The 12793-nt window shown below is 32.5% G+C and overlaps 1 protein-coding gene across 1 annotated transcript; it reads right to left on the bottom strand.

The window, feature by feature from the left end:
• Positions 1-1432: 1432 nt before the first annotated feature.
• On the bottom strand, positions 1433-4126 carry LOC128167250 (neuronal acetylcholine receptor subunit alpha-6-like). The gene has a single exon (XM_052832855.1). The coding sequence runs from the start codon at positions 3560-3562 to the stop codon at positions 2336-2338; it is 1227 nt and encodes a 408-aa protein (XP_052688815.1). The 5' UTR covers positions 3563-4126; the 3' UTR covers positions 1433-2335.
• Between the last annotated feature and the right edge of the window lie 8667 nt (positions 4127-12793).

Below are 12793 nucleotides of genomic sequence, written 5' to 3'. Positions count from 1 at the left end.
AAGTAGGTCATTGACCTACTTTTCTGAAAGTGAAAAATAACAATACAAGCAAAAGTCTATAACACACAATAGATGATTTTTCATTATCATCAGTGGATTTTTTTTTCATTCTGAGTAAACGTCATCCTTAAGCAAATTACAATCGAGATATCCGATTTTAGTAGTAGGAACATGAACTGACAAATTTAAAGCATTAAATCAAGTGTAAATTTTATTTGTATTTTTGTAACCTGTTTTGAATAAATACACATTGATAAATTCTGATTTTGAATGTTACAACGGACCCCAGTAGTGTTATCGGGAGCACCGAAGTTAGTGACTCATATCTAAATCTACCTAGTATTATTCCCTCTATTTCTTACGGAAACTGAATTTAATTCATAAGTCTGTAGAAACAGTTCTAGCTATAATATAAACAATGAAATGCTTTCTTTAATGATTCATGCGGGTTATGAAGTTAGCAATCAATGCAGATTTTTTTTTAACGCGGGTTATGTATTTTTTCTGCAATGTCGCTACCTTCATATCCCGAATGAATCACCAAAGAAAGCATTTTTTTGGTTTAAATATATATACACAAAAGGCATAACAACCTCGGCCTAATCAGCGAAATCCAGCACACGAGCAAAGGTCATAAAATGTCCCAAAGTTAAACACTTCTATTTTTCATGCGATTCGTTTAATACCAATACCAACCCAAATTTTTAGTTCATTAATAGATTACGCACGGCAAAAAATCAATTGAGACAACAAAGTTCATTTGCTTTCAATTGATTCTGTGGCCTACATCGGTACAGATGTAATTAAAACTAACGAACCTGTCTCGACCATTGTGAATTCTGTCAATTCATTACACTGAAAACTTGGGCGCATCTTTTTCATAACAAATATTAATTGTATTTAATCGTTACCCTTCACAAACTACATACAGGCACTTCAATAAAGAAAATTACGTAATGATCACTATAATCAGAGAATTCAGACACATACAATTGAGAAAACAAAAGATCGCGCAACGAAGACTTATCGGGGGTCAATTATATTACCAATTATATAGCTTCACTTTTCAAATAATGTGTTGCATAGAATTATTTTTGTCACAGAAATTTATACAGAATAAATTTTCGCATACACATTTAGTAACGTTACTGACAAAACTGTTCATGAAGATAAAAAAAATAATAATTTACAAACAAGAGTAGTACCTTTATCACTTAACAAAAAGATAAAAAGTAAATAATAAAAGTTGTTATACTTTATTGCAACAACTACATTGTACTAGTACACTTCAACAACACACTGTGTGTCTTTAATTTTGTGGACCTAAAGTAAGGTAAAGCAGCCTCTACCATGAACCAATATATATATATATATATATATATATATATATATATATATATATATATATATATATATATATATATATATATATATATATATATATGCAGTTTGCACATTAATGATCTGTATTTATGCAACATAAAACATTTGATGTCTCTTTATTTATCCTGTCTGAAGCAGATACATGTACTTGAAACAATGTTACAAATGCCATATACAAATGAAGGGTAATTAGTTAAGTTTCTAACTCAGTTTGAGAACTATAGATTTCTTCTTAAGAAATTGAAAAAAAAAACTACTGGTAAAATAAATACAATTAAGTACACATTATTTCTAATGGATTGAAAGTAGCCTAGAGTCTGCAATGCAAGGCGAGTAAACGAATACAAGATATCAATTAAAATAACTTCGGCTTTGTAGCGTCACGTGACAGCGTGAGAGTGAAACTGATCGCAGCAGCATATGCGGCTTTCCTTTGCTCAATCGAACAAATATTTATCACAACTTTGATGAGATTATAATGTTTGTCTTTTGGACTAATTTCCCGGAACGTCTTCTTTACGTTTGTGAGTAAACACTTGCAAAACAGAAAACTACATACATGTAACACTGTTAATGATATTGAGCGGTTTGAAAGACTTCAACCGCACATACTCGACTAAATAAAATTTCTATGACATTGGGTTGCTGATATGGGATCCAGTGTTCTCGTTCAATTCGTGCGTGGAACTGTTGGAAACCAAACACACAATGATCAACGTTAATTTTCGAATTCATTCCACAAAGAAGTTTTTAAAACTTTAAAACGATACAGTTTGTTTCTATGGTTTTTAAAACAATTTGTTGTTATGAAGAATACTACCAATTGCCATGAAAAACTGCAAGTATTTAATTATCAGGGTAGGATGATGAGATTAGAATGATTATTATATATGATTGATTGCTTTGAGCAACAAGATATCAATGCAATTCATACTTTCATTATCATAAATTTCTATTGCATAGTCATTACAAAAAACAACACCGTTTGTATGGTAATGGCCAAAAGGGAAAACATCAACATGAATTTATCAAAACACTTGGACACCATTTTCCACGTCACAACTATGTCGTCGTCGTCGTCATCGTCATCATCTGGAATCTTTGATTTCTTTCCTGCGTTTTCGTTAAAGGCCTCTACGGCTGTTTTGTTCTTGAAACGACAAACTTTTCGATAACAACAAAATTTCACTGCTCTTGCGACACGATTTGGTACGGGACTTTCAGAGTCATCCCTATGGTGGAACGTCAAGCCTAAAATCACAATCAAGCAAATCACAGAGCTCAGAATCAGATCCCCGAGAAGGAAATAAGACAACAGCGCTGTCGGTGTGGATGTTTTCGGCAAATTGTCACCAACCAGAGTTAGAAACACCGCTATGGCAAGGAGCACAGTGATGGAATAAGACACCCTTTCGCCGCTATCCACTGGTAAGATGAAAACTAATAAATTCAAAATCACCATGAAAACCATCGGAAGGACAATGTTGATAACAGCAAAGGCTGGGCGTCTTTTCATTTTTATATCAACGCTAATGTAGGACATAGTGGAGTCTAAATGGGACTTCAACTCTTTTTCGATTATGTCCCAGGTTCCATGTTCAGAAAAATAAGCCGTCTGAATTTCAGGAGTTTGAGCAGTTGTAATGACTGCTTCTGGAGTGTAACCCCAACACATAAACATCACAATGCAATTTTGCGTATCAAAGGGGTAATACGTCACATCTACCTCACATCCGCTTGATATGACGTCACCTGGTGACCAATAAGCCAATCCATTGTAGACGTATGTGACAGGTAATATTCCTTTACCTAAAGTTCCAATTTTGTCATACGGATTCCCAATCATCAAATTTGGAACCCATACTTTTGTTTCCGGCAGCTCAATAGTGAAAATAGAATTGTGCGAACTCGGATCCCAAGACAATCGTGAATCAATCCACGTAAAAGTAAAGAAGCCGATCAATGAAAACTTGCCGTTTACTTCGTCGAATTCCTTGAGCCCTACAAGGTTAAACGTACCATTCACGTAAACAGGCGCGTTCGTCGTTGTCAGTGGTCGTACGTCTTTGTTATAGTTTGTTAATAAAGTACTGTACAAGTTTTCTACGTCTGTGAGATTAGCAGAGAAATAACCATCTAGATACATCAGCCACAGAACGAAGCAGTGAATCCTCATCATTTTTCCCAATTGAGTGTCATTTAACCTATTTTGTTGTAGGTTCACCTGTATGCATGAATAGCTGTCTGGTTTGAACTCCTTCGAGCAGATTAATCTTTTTTGGTTGGTTTTAAATCGCAAGTATTGCCATCTTCTTAATTTTCTTTTGTGCTTCGAAGACGCGAACTCTTTATTTATCTATTGAATTTTTCACACTCTTTCGGACTACACAAGAATTAAAGGTATTACACGTTTGACCAGAGCAGGTATTCAGGTATTAATCAACTGTTGTAGTATACGGAGGGCCGTTCCTATTGCCGGTTGTTTCCCAAGAGAAGTCTTCAAAGCATATGAATCTAAGGTGCAAAATCCATCATTGCGCATGCGTTTATTGAAGATCAGTCGTGACTTTCTAAAACAGTGTTGCAATTAAATGATTTCCAAAGAAGCAAATCAAACTATTAACGCACAGGTATTACATTATGAACTATATCTTTGTTAACATCTGAACTAACAGAGGCAGTCAATCAAGCGACCATTACTTTGTGCAAGTATCGGGTATCTGGCCAAAACTGCGAACTCTACCAATTATGCTATTAATTGACAGGCTTATATTGTTCTTAAAATCCCACTGTAGGCGCGGTTAAATATTAATGCTCAGACTTGTGCGTCAATCTATCAAGTGCATGATGTTGATTGAAATGCCTTGTTTGGACTTCTCGTCGAAAGACCCTTCACATTCTTACTTGTACTACGTTAAAAAAAATACAAAGAAAATTTGTTCTGGGATCTTGATTGTTTCGAAGACAACATTCGAAAAAACGCGGTTAAAGTTTGCTTTTTCTAAAGCTTACTGCTGAACATGTATATGTAGCATATATGCATTTTAGCCACGATCTCATAAATGATGCACATAGTTTCTTTATGGGAGGATAAAAGTCAGTAAATAAAATTAATTAAAAGACAACAACTTTATTGAAATATTGGATTTTACCAATAGATTTCTAGTTCACATTATGTTTTTTAAGTAAACATTATTCGAGCACTGATATTGATTAATCGCAAAAATATTTTGTATTGAAAGAATTCCTGTAGAAACTGGTAGATGGTTAGGCATTCCTCTTAATGAAAGATGTTGCACATTATGTAATAAAAATCAAATAGCCGATGAAATGCACTTTATATTAGAATGTAATGCTCTTTCATGTATTAGACAAAAATACTTGGAACCTAGATTTTGTGTAAGACCAAACACTTTTAAATTTTGTGAGTTATTGTCTACTTTAAAACTTAAAAAACTCAAAAAAACTCTGTTTATTTATAAATGAAATTTTTGAATCAGTCTGTCCTCCTTGAACATTTGTACTTTTTTCTCATATTTTTTTTTCTCTCTAATTTGTACTGTACATGTACCTCTGACTCTATACATACATTTGTAAATATTTATATATATATATGTGTACCTCATGTACCGTCATGTTGACGGTTTGAGTGAAAATAAATTGAATTGAATTGAATTGAAGAATAAAAAAAAACCGCATCAAAGGGAACTTTATCTGATCTAAATTAAACGGTTCTCTAATTACTGATGCTGATCAAATTAGGAACAGTGATTAGGAAATTAATACTTAGTAGTCGTAGTTCTTAATTAAGACAGTAATTGACCGAGAATAGATGCGAAAAAATATCAATTAATCTAGTTCATGAAAATGAAGCAGTATAATTTGTAATTGTTAACTTTTATTTTACTCTGACATATTATTGTTAAAAGGAAGGAAAAGAATATTTTAACAACCTCCACGTGCATGGTCTGCATACACCCACTCCACTACCCATGACATATTCAATCCTTTAATTTGGTAACTGGGCTTTTATCTCTGTAGAAAAACAATTTGAAGTCTTTCGAGACGGACTGAATCGTTCGTATCTTTTTCTTACACTCTTGGACTTTCTTCCCCATGTATTTCTAATAAAAATTCATATTCTCTTTATCGGTAGGCTAACTAACTATACAGCTACCAACGGAATCTTAATCCGTTCTCATGATAAGTATACGCGTAATATTTACCTGTAAAAAACGTTAATAAGAATAGACCAATGACTTGGGCCTTTTCGTATAGAATACCGTACTATATACTCGTAATGCAACAAAACATATGGTACAGTAAAACACGCTCACATGGAATAAACGCTTACATGCAGCAAAGTGATTTTCATTCCCCGAGACTTCTTTACTTGTGGTGAACTTGACGGATATGACACATTACGCTTACAAAGAAGTTGAATCGCCCGTCCCTGGCAATTTGTTATTAGCATGTTTTGCTGCATATTACTGTTTACTATTTCTTTGAAAAAGACGCATGCAGTTTTACTCCCTAGTCGCAATGGTAAAACACACTGACGAGGCTTGGAAACCGTTTTCTCAGAATAGACAAAAGAGTTTAATGTTTCGTTGTTGCAATACTGAAGTCACACGATAAGTGAACCATTTCGAAAGAAGCGATTATACAACCAGCATCTCTCTCTCTCTCTCTCTCTCTCTCTCTCTCTCTCTCTCTCTCATAAATGAAGCCTATCGAACTCTCTTGAATCCTTGAATATCGACTAAAGGTTCAACATATTATTTGTGATGCACCCATCTGCAGATTCTGATATTTTGTCTGTGCACTTAAGTGCAACAATATTAGATTTGATGGGCTTACAATCAATTTCGTGACATTAGTTTTATAAAACAACAACATTCATACCCCAGATTCCCATCTGGCTTTACAATGTAAACAGACAAATCGTTTCAGTGAATTTTGAATTTTAAGTAATATAGGCATACGATCTTCCTCGAGTTTAAAATTCGTTTGAACAGATTGTTCTTTAATAATTACCCGTCTAAATTCCGTTTATTGTTATACTAGGAATAACAAAATTATCAAACTACATGTATCTAATTTATTCATTTAAAATTTTCTCGTGATAAGACGTAAACAGATAAACTTTGGAAGGATCCCCCCTTGACTATATGCTTGTCCCAGATATGTATATGATAGCTATCGGGTCGCGGAAACGCGAGTTTTTACTTATTTCTATTTTGTTTTTCTTTAAATGCTGTCTGTTATTAAGATTTAATCCTTATGGTTTGCGTACGATTCTATATTTCAACAGATTTGAAATTCTTAAATTGCACGAATAAAAATGAAAAAAAAAACCAACAACTATGTTTTCATGTTCTTTTTTATATTTTGTATGTGACAAGACATTTAGCATTAACTATAGCTGTCAATGCAAAAAACAGTAACAATGTCTTCTCCATCCGAAAAAACTATAACGTTTGAAAATTTTAAAAAATCCATACCTTATGATTTGCAAATTAATACTTATCTAACTTACTTTCATTAATTTCTAACGATAAACTTATATTATAGATCATTTCTTATCAATAGTCTGAGAACATCAACGACGACAGACGTCAAACGATGTAAAAATCTCATTCGGGTCAGGTAAACTTAAACTGAATATCTAAAGTCGAAACTGTGTAATTTACTGTTTGTATCAGAGTGGTATCGGTATATCAAATGAGTTCGAACTCAAAAAGTTTTCCACACATTATTGTGATTCCTTGATAAACATCCTTTAATTTAGCAATATTCTAAAGTTGAATGGGTGCCTATCTAAATATTGTGATCATTCCCATTAAAGTCACAATAGAGTTTTAATTGAAAAACATGCTCATCAGCAATTACGAAAAGGGGTTTAAAGGGGTTTATAGAAAAAAGTTTGAAAAGGATTGTGATTAATTCAGTGGGGAATATTTCAAAATCAATTAATGCTGCCAATACATGAAGACTGATATGATTGTAAATTGCATTTGATAGAATAGGTAGGAGTGGGGAGGCATAAAATGATTAAGAAATTAATTACAGGGCAGTGAACATCATAGCTTATTTGAGTAAAAATGAACCAGTATACGGCTACGACGCAAGTAGCTACTTTTACAATATGACGTAAGTCCTTGCATATAATATCAATTCATGCTCCGAGGCTATAAAACGTTGACGAACGTAGACGGACCCATTTTTAACCCCAATTTCAATTTTACAAATTGAGTTTAGTATGAAAAAATAAGACTTAGATCAAAATAATCATAAAAATTTTTTAGTTTAAAGATATTCTAGAGTTGCTATCTCTTATTCCAGTTTGTTCTTATATCAGTTTGCAGATGAAAGAACCTTTATGTTTGTAGTAAAATATTATATCATTTCTGGATATTACTTTGGTCCTCTCTCTCTCTCTCTCTCTCTCTCTCTCTCTCTCTCTCTCTCTCTCTCTCTCTCTGATCTTTGATCGTATTGTTCTCTAAATATATATGGTCAATGGGCCATCACTCGCATTTTATCATGAACAGTGAAAAGCTCCCCCCAATAATCATATATCCCCGAGAACACAAACTCTGTCACAATCAGCAGAGAACTTGAGAAAATATTTTTGTGGTTTTGTCATTAGCAATCACTAAAAATAACTAATTATTATATTTCGTAGACAAATTTATATCTAATGAAAGAGAGTGCTATTTCATCACGTTATATACGGCAATCGTGTCTTTGTAAAGTGGCTGGAAATATTTATTTTCAAATTTTAAAATTACAATTTTAACATGAATGATGAACAGTTTAGGGTAACAAAGACCGCTAGAACTTTAGTCTGAAAATTCACTTAGATAAAAAAGTGAGAAGTGTATCAATTTTGTAATCAATGTTGAATGTTTATAATGAGTTATGGACCTTTGAGTAATATACCACTAGCTACGAAAAGTACCTTTTGCTTGAGACAAGGTTTATATAAAAAAAAATCTATACAATTTTTACGATAAAAGTTATATAAACTTTCATTGTATATGTATATTTTTAACGATACAAATATATAATGTTTTACATTGTATCGGTGGGTGATTAGACACTGATGTACTAGTCATGTATAATAAATAAAAAAAAAACTTGCTAGTCTGAATTGCTTATAGTTGTGGCAATTTATACATTTGATGTTGTGTTAATGCATAGGGAATTTTCCAGTTTTGTAAAAGGTGTTCAACTGTTCATTAAACAATTTCAATTCTTTCCTTCAAAAGATAATCGAATCTTGACACTTGCTTTAAAATTGCAAATCCTCTTTTCGAACATATGCAATGCATTCTGATTTAAAATGACACAATAAATGCACATGTAAATATACTCTACAAGTGAAGGCACCACAGTGGTCCGGTTGTCGAATAGTGGAGTTCTTTATTATTTGTTCCTGAAGACAAAAAAAAAATGATTAAAATTAGTAATCTGAACGTTCTTCAATTTCTCCATGCAACGATTTCTGACAAGATCTGGGTTGGAAAATGATCAAATGACTTATAATGTTATTATTATGTTGTGTAAAATTCTAACATCCGGTATTGTTAATACATTCGATGTGTTTTTCCAAACTCTGCCCGAGAAAGTCGCTTGATATTGTGAAATATTAATGAATGAACTGAGTCAGAAATGAGAGCTTGTATTGTGTCACAGCTAATACTTGATGGAAAATGATTTAACCTTTAGATGGCTCTAACTACTAATCAATAATGGGCATTGTCATCAAATACAGGAAATATGATATTCTTAAATGATTTATTATCAAATTCCGTTGTGTTTGCAGAAACTTTTCATTCTAATTAATCTACCAAAATTTCATAATGATAAAAAACAACAAAAGGATGCTTTATAACAATGTGAACATTCCATGTCTTACAAAGTTCACCTTTCATGATTTTAAACCAAGTATTCAAAATGATACTTAGAATCAATTCATGTTAAAATACTACACTAAACTAAGATTTTGATGTTTCACATAGCATTTATATTAGTTACATTGTATTAATGCTTTATAACCAAAGGCAGTTTCTAACCCATCAAAAAAGATATCGGTATTGACGCATTTTAGAAATTTGTTGTGTGCAAATAAACTTCACGTCCACGTCACGATAACTTTTCATCAATCTCTTACGAGAATTATCACAAGATCTCAAGTTTAACTGTTGGGAACCTCTGGAAATTCATGTAATCTCGATATTTAAAACCCTTTGCCATCATTCAATTGACACGATGAGTCAAAATAGATGTTTTACTTCTGATTATGACAACAATTAAGGTGGCTCTGTACACCACTTTTTGATGACGCAGTACGCAAAAAGTAAATCTGGAAGCATGTTATTCTGGTACTGGCAGATTTAAAGTGAGGTGAATTGCATGAGGACTGCTCTTTTGAAAAATTTGTTAACTGAATAGATTTAATTTGATAATTGGAAAATTCATTATTTACATGTAAGGTGGTATGGGACACCATCAATTTGTGTCATATCATTTATCGAAATAAAAAAAAATATATATAATTTTTAAAATGGTTTCCCCCCATTATTTTCATTTTACAGCGTAGCACAGTGGGTTGGAGGGCTTATTACGGACCTGTAAATCATGTGTTTGAATCCCACTAGGTATTTTATTTTTTTACCTTTCCAATAATTTTTAAAACGTGTTTTTTGGTTAGATATTGTGAAGGAAAATTCCAAACCAGTGAAAGTATTTCAATTATAATTAATGTACTAAAATCCACATTAATATCGACAGATGCTCCGTGCGACTACATGTATAAGAACAAGAAGTTCGGGATGCTTCAGGAAAGTTCTGGCACAAATGCAAAATTTTGTCGTGATTTGCACTGAAAATATATCTCTGTTTTTTTTTTTTAAATAGATTCAGAAAAAAAATTGTACGCACATGCTAAAATTGTTTCAATGTAGCTACGCCACTGCATTCCAACAAAATATTTAGGAATTTTTCTTCAACTCAGAAATTAAAAGGTCCCAAAGCTGTCACAGGCGCTTGAGGACAGGATCGACCCCCCCCCCCCATCCACCCGACCCCCCCCCCCCCCCCCAAGATTAGATACCCCCGGGACTTTATTATTATTTCATTATTAAATTATTCTTTTATGACTTATTTCTAATCTAATTTATACCTTCATAACCCAAAATTACCTAAAACAAATTTTAAAAAAATCAGACCCTCTACATATATAATACAAGACTGATTTTTTAAAAATGTTTGTTTTATGTAATTTTGGGCAATGGATGAATAAATTAGAGAGAAGTATTCGTTAGTCTAGTTCTAGTGAATGAATGAATTAATGAAGTGAAATTTTTAACAAAATGTGACGCTAAAACATCTTTAAAAAAAACATTTAATTATACATTTCTCGCAGATCACTTTCAAGAACCACTGACCAAGCTGATATCGACACAAACTGCTGACAAACACGAAGAAGTTAGAGACGTAATGGAATATGATTGTGAACCAAATAGGAAAGCAGTTGTATTCAGCGGTCAGTCGAACTTAAAAACAAACAACTTGCGGGTATTTACAGTACCATAGCTTAATCCTCACGCTGACAATGAAAAATCTATTGATTTGTTTAACCTACTGTGTGGATCCTAAATAATATTTTCAGCACAGGAAATCCCAAAAGATTGGAAAGTAGGGTTAATGAATAAAATTTCCCTAAACGGAAAAATGCTGAAAGCTCAAACTAGAGAGATATTGCCTTCGTTATTATAATACCAGAAAAGATATTTTGAAATTAATATTTGAGACTTGATTCAGTTAAAACTGTATTGTCTGGTTTTGATTGATAAGCAAATAAATTTTATTCAGTCATGATTAATGTATAACTAACGCAAAAAGTAAAGTCAATCTGCAAATTAGGACAAAGAGCAATCAATGTAATGAAATATTTTAAAGCTTGTAAAACATTAATATTTAATGTGAACTACAATGAATTCCCGGTTTCAAGAGCATGATTCCCAACTTGTTTAACCCAATATTCTATTTGCAGTTGCTTTAAATTGTTCTCAGGCAGAACAACACCAACACACCAGCAATCTTATCCATGTGCCCGAGTTATTCTTTTCAATTCTTTGTATATATTGTGGACCATCCATAATGCATTTACCCTTTTTAAGTTCTGCTATCAATGGCGATATAAATTATACAATAATCAGAACTTTAATATCTTCACGAATGCCAAAAGTATGGGGAAAAAAAGTCGGACTGTTTTTCCAAGTCTAAAAAGTTAATTCATTAGATTGGATCAAACGGCTATAATAAAATCTAACAGCAACTAGAACCCTCAAGAGAATGAAACAATAAAGGTCAAAGGCCATAGTGACAGTGAGTCGTACAGTTTAAGAACGTGATAACCTTGATATTTTACAACCAAAGTATGATTTAACCATTGAAATGTCTTTAACATAATTATGACAACAAGGTACGCAAATCCATCAGCATCAGAGAAAAAATAACATTCATAAAAAAGATAGACACACATAAATTTTTATATAAAGTTCAGCTTTATATCTTTTGTAGTGTTCTGTTGATCACGAAAAAGGTGTGACATTGCCAGTTACAAATGCTTTTTAAATGAATGTATCATAAAAAAAGTATTCTATTATTTTTATTTACCTTTACAAAATTTAATAAATCAAAAATAGGTATAAAATAAATGTAACTACATGTATTTTAGCGGTATTGTTGATGTACATCAGTACATTCGGTAGAAGAAATAGTACGAATGGGAATTTTAGTTTGACGTCATTTCTTGCAGTCTGTTATTTTCTTTGGTTGTCGACAGGAACCCTATATAGTTCAGAATATATATTTTTCTTCACTGAAATGCTACATTTTACATTTTTCATTAATCATATAAAATGTATCTCAGACAACAATTATAGTTATGTATTTCCTCAGGTGATGATGATCCGTTTACAGAGACTATCTCTTCCAGTGAACGAGTTCAGTGTTGCTGAAGGATGTGTATGTTAATTATGCTCTGACGAAAAAGGTAATGAAAAAGGTAACAAATGACGTATTCTCTAAATATTTTGTCAAGACATTAACAAAATTGTTTCAGAAAATTATTTCATTCTGTAATGTTATAAAGTGAACAAATCGGTGATGTGGTTGAAGTGGTATCTGTTGTCAACATTTACGCCTCTCTTGGCGATATATCCCAAATATCCGGCATTAAGAAAGTTGGAGAAAAACCACCAGTACACCACCATCGAAATGATCAGCAAAGGTAAGGTTCCTGAATGGAAGTACAGGAAAACGGTGTCAACAATACACTTTATCATACTGTAATGCCGGATATAAGACACAATTTTAAAATTCTTTCTTTTGTATC

This window comes from Crassostrea angulata, chromosome 1 (genome assembly GCF_025612915.1).
Source record: "Crassostrea angulata isolate pt1a10 chromosome 1, ASM2561291v2, whole genome shotgun sequence".
NCBI classification, from domain to species: Eukaryota; Metazoa; Mollusca; class Bivalvia; order Ostreida; family Ostreidae; genus Magallana; species Magallana angulata.
This window is presented reverse-complemented; position numbering and strand designations above follow the sequence as displayed.